This window comes from Penaeus japonicus, unplaced genomic scaffold (genome assembly GCF_977035675.1).
Source record: "Penaeus japonicus unplaced genomic scaffold, GWHDUDI00000001_assembly GWHDUDI00000029, whole genome shotgun sequence".
NCBI lineage: Eukaryota > Metazoa > Arthropoda > Malacostraca > Decapoda > Penaeidae > Penaeus > Penaeus japonicus.
Genome location: NW_028234431.1, coordinates 34380160 through 34391015, shown reverse-complemented (window position 1 = coordinate 34391015; position 10856 = coordinate 34380160). Strand labels below are relative to the sequence as shown.

Here is a 10856-nt window from a genome sequence, read left to right as displayed (position 1 = left end):
TTTTTAACATTTGTTTCCCACACATTCTCCTCCCACCCTTTTAACATTTGTTTCCCACACATTCTCCTCCAACCTTTTAACATTGTTTCCCACACATTCTCCTCCCAACCTTTTAACATTTGTTTCCCACACATTCTCCTCCACCAACCTTTTAACATTGTTACATTCTCCTCTCCAACCTTTTACCATTTGTTTCCCACACCTCCCCCCCCCCACCCTTTAACCTTTGTTTCCCCACACATTCTCCTCTCCACCCTTTTAACATTTGTTTCCCACACATTCTCCTCCAACCTTTTAACATTTGTTTCCCACACATTCTCCTCCAACCTTTTAACATTTGTTTCCCACACATTCTCCTCCAACCTTTTAACATTTGTTTGTCACACATTCTCCTCCCNAACCTTTTAACATTGTTTCCACACATTCTCCTCCCCAACCTTTTACATTGTTTCCCACACATTCTCCTCTCCAACCTTTTAACATTTGTTTTCACACACATTCTCCTCCCAACCTTTTAACATTTGTTTCCCACACATTCTCCTCCCAACCTTTTAACATTTTTTCCCACACATTCTCCTCCCCAACCTTTTAACACTTGTTTCCCACACATTCTCCTCCCCTTTACATTGTTCCCCACACATTCTCCTCTCCACTTTAACATTTGTTTCCCACACATTCTCCTCCCAACCTTTTAACATTTGTTTCCCACATTTAACATTTTCCCACATTCTCCTCAACCTTTTAACATTTGTTTCCCACACATTCTCCTCCCCAACCTTTTAACATTTGTTTCCCACACATTCTCCTCCCCAACCTTTTAACATTTGTCTCCCACACATTCTCCTCTCCCAACTTTTAACATTTTTCACACATTCTCCTCCACCTTTTAACATTTGTTTCCCACACTCTCCCAACCTTTTAACATTTGTTCCAACATTCTCTCCCACCTTTTAACATTTGTTTCCCACATTCTCCATTCTCTCAACTTTTAAATTTGTTTCCCAAATTGCTCCTCCCAACCTTTAACATTTGTTTCCCACACATTCTCCCCCAACTTTTAACATTTGTTTCCCACACATTCCTCCCATTTTTCCCACACATTCTCCTCTAACCTTTTAACATTTGTTTCCTACACATTCTCCTCCCCAACCTTTTAACATTTGTTTCCCACACATTCTCCTCTCCAACCTTTTAACATTTGTTTCCCACACATTCTCCTCCAACCTTTTAACATTTCTTTCCCACACATTCTCCTCCAACCTTTTAACATTTGTTTCCCACACATTCTCCTCTCCAACCTTTTAACATTTGTTTCCCACACATTCTCCTCCAACCTTTTAACATTTCTTTCCCACACATTCTCCTCCCCCCTTTTTTCATTTCTTTCTCACACATTCTCCTCTCCAACCTTTTAACATTTGTTTCCCACACATTCTCCTCCCACTTTTTAACATTTGTTTTTCCACACATTCTCCTCCCACCTTTTAACATTTGTTTCCCACACATTCTCCTCCCCCACCCTTTTAACATTTGTTTCCCACACATTCTCCTCTCCAACCTTTTAACTTTTGTTCCCCACACATTCTCCTCCAACCTTTTAACATTTCTTTCCCACACATTCTCCTCCAACCTTTTAACATTTGTTTCCCACACATTCTCCTCCCCACCTTTTAACCTTTTTTTCCCCCAACTTCCTCTCCCAACCTTTTAACCTTTCTTTCCGACACATTCTCCTCCAGCCTTTTAACATTTGTTTCCCACACATTCTCCTCCCAACCTTTTTAACATTCGTTTACCATACATTCTCCTCCCCAACCTTTTAACATTTGTTTCCCACACATTCTCCTCCAACCTTTTAACATTTGTTCCCCACACATTCTCCTCCCCAAACTTTTAACATTTTTTTCCCATACATTTCTCTCCACTTTTAAATTTGTGAGGATTCCATATAACATTTTTATTTTTACATTTGATTCAATTGTTTCCCACACATTCTCGTCTCCAACCTTTTAACATTTCTTTCCCATACATTCTCCTCTCCAACCTTTTAACATTTGTTTCCCACACATTCTCCTCTCCAACCTTTTAACATTTGTTTCCCACACATTCTCCTCCAACCTTTTAACATTTCTTTCCCACACATTCTCCTCCAACCTTTTAACATTTCTTTCCCACACATTCTCCTCCAACCTTTTAACATTTCTTTCCCACACATTCTCCTCTCCAACCTTTTAACATTTGTTTCACATACATTCTCCTCCCCAACCTTTTAACATTTGTTTCCCACACATTCTCTTCCAACCTTTAACATTTGTTTCCCACACATTCTCCTCTCCATCTTTTAACATTTGTTTCCCACACATTCTCCTCCCCCACCTTTTAACATTTGTTTCCCACACATTCTCCTCTTCAACCTTTTAATATTTGTTTCCCATACATTCTCCTCTCCAACCTTTTAACATTTGTTTCCCACACATTCTCCTCCCCAACCTTTTAACATTTCTTTAGCACACATTCTACTGCCCAACCTTTTAACATTTGTTTCCCACACATTCTCCTCCAACCTTTTAACATTTCTTTCCCACACATTCTCCTCCCCAACCTTTTAACATTTCTTTCCCACACATTCTCCTCTCCAATCTTTTAACATTTGTTTCCCCACACATTCTCCTCTCCAATCTTTTAACATTTGTTTCCCCACACATTCTCCTCTCCAACCTTCTAACATTTGTTTCCCGTACATTCTCCTCTCCAATCTTTTAACATTTGTTTCCCCACACATTCTCCTCCCCAACCTTTTAACATTTGTTCCCTGTACATTCTCCTCCCCAACCTTTTAACATTTTCATTTCGGTTTTCATCACTACTTTTCTTCATCTAGGTAAATTGGTGAGGATTAACCATAATAATGATAATGTTTATTTTTTTTTACATCAGAGCCAAGCGTTTTAGAAGGATTGATATTTTTATTTCCCCACACATTCTCCTCTCCAACCTTCTAACATTTGTTTCCCGTACATTCTCCTCTCCAATCTTTTAACATTTGTTTCCCCACACATTCTCCTCCCTAACCTTTTAACATTCATTTCGGTTTTCATCACTACTTTTCTTCATCTCTTTACATTTGTACAGACGGTCACATTCTCCTCCCAAACCTTTTACCATTTCTTTCCGACACATTCTCCTACCCAACCTTTTAACATTCATTTCGGTTTTCATCACTACTTTTCTTCATCTCTTTACATTTATACAGAGACGGTCACATTTTTAAAGGGAAGATTGGTAGGGATATGGCAGCAGTAACAATCATTTGGGGTACTAGTACTAATAAAAACTAGTATGAGTGAAAGGCAACATTAAAAAGGATTCTTTTCAATGAAGCCTAAATTCCTAAACCTAGATTTTGGCCAATATGTAGATGGTACAATTTCGTTCCTTATAAGCGGGTCAATATTAAAAACAGCACCTAAGGCCCTTTCTGACCTTCCTAAATAAAGTGAGAAGTTTCATATCGAATTGCTGTCACGATTAAGAATCCAGAATAATGCAACTGCACATCCTGTATTGCCTAGTCATCTTGCGACACACAGTTGCAGAGATTACCAATTCAGAAAAAAAAAATGGTTATAATTTACCAAGTCATGAGCACACTCAGGGGTTTACGAAAGGTTGCCAATATCAGTTCCATTATAAAGGTTTTGACGAGCAAGAAATATCCAAGTAACACTATTATATCCAAGTGGTTACAATCAGGAACACATCTTGTATCGCCCATCCAATAAAAAGGTTTAACCATTATCACACTACCTTGAAGGTTGCAAGCAACTTTCTTCCTCTTCATATAAAAGTCATGAAAAGCGGATTGCGTCCAAACTTGTTCAATAAGGGCGAGGGTGGTATGGATGTAGCCAGGAGGCCAGAAGGGGTGGGAGCTGTTAGCCGAAGAGGCGAGGGTGGGGGAACTATATCAAAGAGATCTACTGACCTGATTGGGGGAGCAAAGTGTAGTGTTCATTAACACTTTTATCCTATTCTTTAATGCAGCAAAGAGCGAACCCGATTTGTATAAACCGTCTGGGGTCACATTGTGGGGGTTTTAGGGTCAGCCTACTAAAAGACCCTGTGCCAGTAGTGATGGCTTTTATTGCGTCACTCGGTAGCACAGGTTCATGTTACCTTCTTTGAACGAATACGGAAGATATAACCATCAGAGTACACACGATTACGAAGATATTAAAAGGAACTCCATCACACCGAGTAGAGAGAAAATAAGGAGCTGATATGGACCCTATACTACAATTGTGGTCGTCTGCAGCACTGCTAGAGCCAGTCATATGACAAGTCTCAATACAATAAAACAAATTAAAACTAAAATGGCTAGTTTTACAATGAGCCATGGAAAGTGGGAAAAGTCAATGCATGTTAGGCGAAGCTCCCTCGCTCCAAAATAAGACCCATCCTGGAGACTGGGCAAGCAATCTGTCCCAAATCTATCCCCCTCCACAATGGGTTAAAGAAAAAATAAAGTTAAGAAAAATAACTTATTTATTAAAATTCATATTGGGGTCATGTTGCAATCCTAGAGGCATCATCCCTCCGTCCTGAACCACCTCGTGGTAGAGACAGGGGTCTGGGAGTGTTCTTATCCAAGAATATTTTTGGTCCTAGTTGTAATTCCTGGAGTGGCCTGGACTTGGTTCTTTAGGCTCTGTGGCAGGTCGTCAAATATTGCTTGGGGAATGTCGCCTGTTGGAGATAGGAGGGATAGGTTAGAGGTAGCACACACTTCCATTTCGACTATTACATACTAGGCTAGCCTTGCTCAAGGACACGAGCCAGCCAGCAAGCCAAGGCCTGCACTTACGATTACAAGAATACTTCATATTCGACCAGATGATTTTAGGCTGAGAGAGGCAGAACACTCCCATTCGGCCTCCCAGCAAGGTCTCGTCGTAGAGGTTACCCGAATCTATTACCAACGTGTTGCCATTGTACAGGTAGAACCTCATTACACCGCCAATTTCAGGGCGGTGGTGAAGCTGCCAGCGGTAGGCCACACGCGGTTTCCAGCCGATGCTGGAGTCATGCCACAACAGCTTGACCTGGAAATTTGATAAAAGACGATTAACCAGGGAATAGTACAATCAATTAACAGGGTAAGTTCCTGTATGTATAACAGTTGCCTATTGCTAATTTTACAAGGATACAGAATATACAACAGGTTATAAAAAGGGTCAGGATCATGCAGTGCAATACAAACCTGATTCGTAGTAGTTGCAGTCTTCCATAGGGCATCAGCAAGGGCATTACTAGGGCCAGTAGCAGAATTTACCAACCTTAGCTGAACACCTTTCAGTCCAGTACCCTGATTAGCCTTCTTCCACATCATTGCATAGAACTTGGCATTGCTTTGGTAGCTGCAATTAACACCACAGCATTAGACAAGGTTCCATGTATCTACATCCTTCAGAAGTACAAACTGTTCCTTAACAATACCTGAATGTAAATCCAACATAATCATCATCACTAGTATCTTCAATGAAGAAAGTGCCTTCAAAATCCACACTCTCCATCGAGGCATCACCTGTTGAGGTTAGGTTTAATTAAATCAGAAGAACATCTAGGGGAGGGTTGGGGAAGAGAAAGGAAGATTTAACTTGCAGTGGACCAGGGTGCATCTGCATCTTTCCCATGCTGGTGGACTGGGATGCAAGCCAACGTACCAACAGCTAATCCAGGAGCAGAATTCACGTTCTGGTGGATCTCTGCACCCCCATCATAAACAACCCATTTGGGAGCCACAGAGCTGGAAGGCTGCAGGTTCACCATCTGCAGATTCCTGTCAAAGTATCATCAGAGCAAGCTTGGTACAAAGATTGGGATTTATGCAAATCATTTCACACTGCCCGTCTATCTACATGCTCTAAGCACTTTATCCATTCCAAGCACTTACGTGAAATCAGTTTTGTGAATATTGGGGTTCAGGATGCAGTTGTCTTCAGAGTCGATAATTAGATCACCATCACGGTCCGTGATACAAGCATCTCCCCGGCCATCACCATCAAAGTCCTTTTGGTCGGCATTGGGAATGAGCATGCAGTTATCCAAGTCATCATTGATGCCATCGTTGTCACTGTCAGAGTCACACACATCACCTGCACCGTCGCTGTCAACATCCACCTGAGCGCTATTGTGAAGTCCAGGACAGTTGTCCACACTGTCATCAATACCATCCCTGCAAGCCAAGATGTACACATAAGATACTTCCCCTCATACACACTGCCAGAGTGCTTTCAATAATTTGCATCGTTTTTTGGTAATCACCACAAAACCAGATCCAAAGAATTACCGATCTGCGTCGGTATCACCATCGCATTTATTCCCTACGAGGTCTTGGTCACTGTCCGCCTGGCCAGAATTGGCAACAGTAGGACAGTTGTCGCACAGGTCGCCCACACCATCACCATCGACATCTCCCTGGTTGCTATTGGCCACCGATGGACAGTTGTCCTTGTCATTGGCGAGTCCTGCAAGGGTTTCAACGAGCCATTACTTAGCAAGTAGAGTTTGCTTTGCTGGAGCAGCCCAAGGTTTTACACAGCTCTGTCAAGCCAAAGGGCTAAAAGGCACAGCACACTACCATCGTTATCGATATCTGGATCACACGCATCGCCGAGGCCGTCAAGATCAACGTCCTTTTGGTTAGAGTTTTTGACACTAGGGCAGTTGTCACACAAATTTCCCGTGCCATCAGAATCTTTATCTTCTTGGCCAGGGTTGACAATCAGTGGGCAGTTATCCTGCAAGGAAACTTGCCTTTACTCCAATCCTATCCTATCCTATCCTTGGAAGCCCAGTTTATACAACAGACTGCATTACCACCACCACCACACTTACCGAAGGGTTTTTCCGGCCATCGCCGTCAGCATCGTCATCACACGAATCACCTAGTCCATCTCCATCAGCATCCTCTTGACCAGAATTCGGCCGATTCACGCAGTTATCCTTTTTGCAGTGCTTGTCAGTGCATGCCAGCTGACTGTCTGGGTACCCATCGATGTCAGAATCAGGGCCACAGACAACACCATCACCAGCAAAGCCAACGGGGCACTAAATAAAGGCATTATTGAAAATTAGCCGTCTCGTCAACGGCCAAGTTTATGCATTAAGAATCAGGTTACCCTGCATTTTAAAAAGGCAACAGCTTTCATGAAAAGATGAAATTTACCTCGAGGTTTTCACAAGTTATGCCATTCCCAGAGAATCCAGCAGGACAAGGACCGCAGGTGTAGAAGGGTGCCACCTGAGAGAAGGTACAGGTAACACCTGCGAAGCATGGTTGCAGCTCACATGCGCCTGAAATGCGAAGCAAAAAAACTGTACAATTCCATACCCAAAGTTGATCAACTCTGCTTTCCTGGTTTACCAGCACAAGTAGTAGTCATACCATGCTTAAGACTGCCACGTCAACAGTTAGTCATTATGCATAGCAATAGTGTGCAGCAATCTGTATTAATACACATGGTGTCAATTCTATCAAAGCACCAAGGTTTTGGAATTGGTTACATGTACAGTAAATAGCCCAAGCAAACACCTTCACTTACAACAGAGGACCTGCTGCAGATTTGATACATCAAAACAATTTACTTACCAGCACATCCAAATCCATCACCAATATAACCAGGGAGGCAACTGCAGTTCCTGCTGCCAACAGTATTAGTACACTGAGCCTTTGCATGGCACCCGCCATTACCCACCAGGCACTCGTCAACATCTGTAATAACATTAAGCGACATTAAAATGCTTGCAGTCTCAACTCTGCTTTTAATGAGCAAGATGGTCAGCCAAGATGGATTGTTGAAAATTCATGTGCTCTGCCACCTTCATCTTGAAGACCTTAAGCTCTTTATCAAATGCAATTTATCACAGCCCATGCAATTTATCACAGCCCAAGAAAGAACTCGGGTTCATCTCAAAATGCTACCAATTTGTTGCATTTACTTGCACTTGCCTTTGCACACGAGGCCATCCCCAGTGAACCCTGCTAAGCATTTGCAGTCACGACTGCCCACAGTATTACTACACTGAGCATTCGTGTCACACCCTCCATTGGAGACTAAGCATTCGTCCACATCTGCAAGTGGTGGGTTTCATTAGTATGCAAGAAATCACCAACATGATTAAAGCTATCCACTTGGTGGATTTAGGCTTCTTGCCATTATGGCCATGCCTTTATGGCCAGTCATTAGCAGTGAAAATACCTGCACTCACCAGAGCAAGCGAGCCCATCACCAGTGAACCCTGCCCGACACTTGCATACCCGTCCACCTGGTACATTCTGGCAGTTGGCATTTCTATCACAACCACCATTGTTGACCAAGCATTCATCCACATCTGAAAGGGTGGACTTTATTAGTATTCGAGAAATCTGCAACCTGTGCAAGGCCATCTACGTGTTGGCTTTAGGCACCTTGCCTTTCAACCAATTAGTTGACCAAGATGCATCCTTTTGGCGATTAGGAATCTCAAAATGCTACCAATTTGCTGCATTTACTTGCACTTACCTTTGCACACGAGGCCATCCCCAGTGAACCCTGCTAAGCATTTGCAGTCACGACTGCCCACAGTATTACTACACTGAGCATTCGTGTCACACCCTCCATTGGAGACTAAGCATTCGTCCACATCTGCAAGTGGTGGGTTTCATTAGTATGCAAGAAATCACCAACATGGTTAAAGCTATCCACTTGGTGGATTTAAGCTTCTTGCCTTTACGGCCAGTCATTAGCAGTGAAAATACCTGCACTCACCAGAGCAAGCGAGCCCATCACCAGTGAACCCTGCCCGACACTTGCATACCCGTCCACCTGGTACATTCTGGCAGTTGGCATTACCATCACAACCACCATTGTTGACCAAGCATTCATCGATATCTGTGTGCAAAGCAAGAGGCAAATTGGTCATCTAGCAGTAGCCAAGGTGCTGAAGTGCCACACACACACACACCTGCCTAGTTAGTTCACGCACCTGTACAGGTCAAACCATCACCAGTGTAACCTGCCTTGCAAGTGCAAGTCACTACCGTGCCAGAAGTGGTGCAGTCGGCATTTGCATTGCAGCCACCATTGTTGGTTACACACAAATCTGAAACAGGTAGATCATTTTATCAAGTTGAAGCATTAATGCAAATAGATCAAGCATCAAAACAAACCAAGCTTAAATAACAAGTATTACTCCCTGCTGTTGTAAATAGAAATTAAAGGCATCTTTTATATAGATGCCATAGAACCAACTTATCCATTTTAGAAAGCAATGCTATTCTAACCATTAGAAACTACTAATCCCTCTAATTAGTATTAAAGCAATCTACTGCACTAATCCTATCTTGTGCCTACTTATTGGCCTAGTCAATCATTTCGATTTCACCGACTAATAATCGAACAGATCTAATTGTTCTGCTAGTTTGGAAAGTACACCCGAATTGAACATACTTCAAGATCACATGTGCTCAAAAGAGTGGACCCTGATATTATGCTTCATTGGGAAAGCTGGCACATCAACAGCTAGCTCCCTTACTAACTATTCAAACCCTAGAATCAAATTTACGAAATCCCAAAACTGCAGCTCTTGCATTATATAATACTAGCCACTGCATTTAAAATAGCAACATTTTAAAAAAGCATACCTGTTCCATCAGGGCACATGCCACTGGGAATGCTGCAGCGGGTGGAGTAGTCATGCAAAGTCAATCCACTATCTTCCACACAGGATCCCCCATTGCCAGAGTCGGCTACCTTCCATACATAGCCGTGAGGGCACTGGTAGCGCATGCGGTGTATACGGTTACCAATAGTCAGGCACTCGTAGTAGTTGCGGCGATCATGGGGGTCTGGGAACCTTCCCTCCTCATAGCACACCATCTGGCTTGCACAAGGGTCTTCACATGCCCCACTCACCTCATTGTACAGCGTTCCATTGCTGCACATGAACAGCCTCTGCAGCCACCCATGTTTAAGTGGCATGCAAGAATAGTATTCAGCACAGTTATCTAGGTTTGCAAAGGTGCCAGGCCGTGAGCAGGCTGGAACGCTGGCTTGGTTGCGACACCGAACGGTCGACTCGTCAAATACCATACCGTCAGGGCACACATGGTTATCAGGAACTGCTCCAGTGGCCGAGCAAGAGAAAAACTTTTGGGGGTCATACATATCTCGGACAAATACATCCGCCTTTTGGCAGGTGCATTCGGCGGGCAGCCCTGGGTAGCACACACCGCCTCCAAAAGTGGCACTCACGTAACAAGCCTTCCCACCGGTGCACTGTCGGACAAATGCCTGGCCCTTAACGCACATAACCATAGTCCTGCAGTCAGCGCACACAAAGGCATCAGGCTGACCCTCACACAGGTAAGAATACAAGTGATATGCTGTAGTCACACTCCGACTGCTTCGCGAGTGGCACTGTAAAGGGAACGTAGGTTAAGGCTGGGGATTATACCATCAAACAAAGATCAACCAGGAGAATTAACTCGAGCACACTTACCTCGATCTCACCGCTACAGGTCCTGGAAGTGGCGTCGTAAGCAAACCCATTGCAGTCGTTCAAAAGGGATTCATAGCCACCACTGCCATCAGGGATGCAGTCAAAGAACTCGCCACAGGTACTGGGGTTGGGGAATCTGCCCTCACCCAAACATCGAGGCCTAAGGGGCGACGGGATTTGTCAGATGTGCACAAATCATTTTGAAGTCAGTGCTCAAAAGGCGAAATACTTACCCTACTGTTGGCATTGCTACTGCCGTCCCGGCCACCACCTGAAGGCAAAATCAGAAATTTTAGTAAAATTGCAAGTACTAG

General features: G+C 43.4%; 1 protein-coding gene across 3 annotated transcripts in view; it reads right to left on the bottom strand.

Annotated features, from left to right (window-relative positions):
• Window positions 1-4527: 4527 nt before the first annotated feature.
• The window catches only part of LOC147468459 (uncharacterized), a 7006-nt gene continuing 677 nt past the window's right edge, over window positions 4528-10856 (bottom strand). Inside the window, exons 2-20 of one of the 3 annotated variants that reach the window (XM_086554347.1) lie at window positions 10776-10813; window positions 10543-10702; window positions 9686-10460; window positions 9028-9144; window positions 8811-8933; window positions 8565-8687; window positions 8272-8394; window positions 8012-8134; window positions 7652-7774; window positions 7229-7356; window positions 6898-7110; window positions 6641-6800; window positions 6350-6527; window positions 5954-6235; window positions 5724-5839; window positions 5497-5584; window positions 5261-5417; window positions 4865-5102; window positions 4528-4746 (exon numbers count right to left, since the gene is read on the bottom strand). In XM_086554347.1, the coding sequence (XP_086410473.1) occupies window positions 4643-4746; window positions 4865-5102; window positions 5261-5417; window positions 5497-5584; window positions 5724-5839; window positions 5954-6235; window positions 6350-6527; window positions 6641-6800; window positions 6898-7110; window positions 7229-7356; window positions 7652-7774; window positions 8012-8134; window positions 8272-8394; window positions 8565-8687; window positions 8811-8933; window positions 9028-9144; window positions 9686-10460; window positions 10543-10702; window positions 10776-10813 (3369 nt within the window). In that variant the 3' untranslated portion in view covers window positions 4528-4642. The remainder of the gene's footprint in view (window positions 4747-4864; window positions 5103-5260; window positions 5418-5496; window positions 5585-5723; window positions 5840-5953; window positions 6236-6349; window positions 6528-6640; window positions 6801-6897; window positions 7111-7228; window positions 7357-7651; window positions 7775-8011; window positions 8135-8271; window positions 8395-8564; window positions 8688-8810; window positions 8934-9027; window positions 9145-9685; window positions 10461-10542; window positions 10703-10775; window positions 10814-10856) is intronic. The other 2 variants (XM_086554348.1, XM_086554349.1) reach the window with 2 other exon arrangements.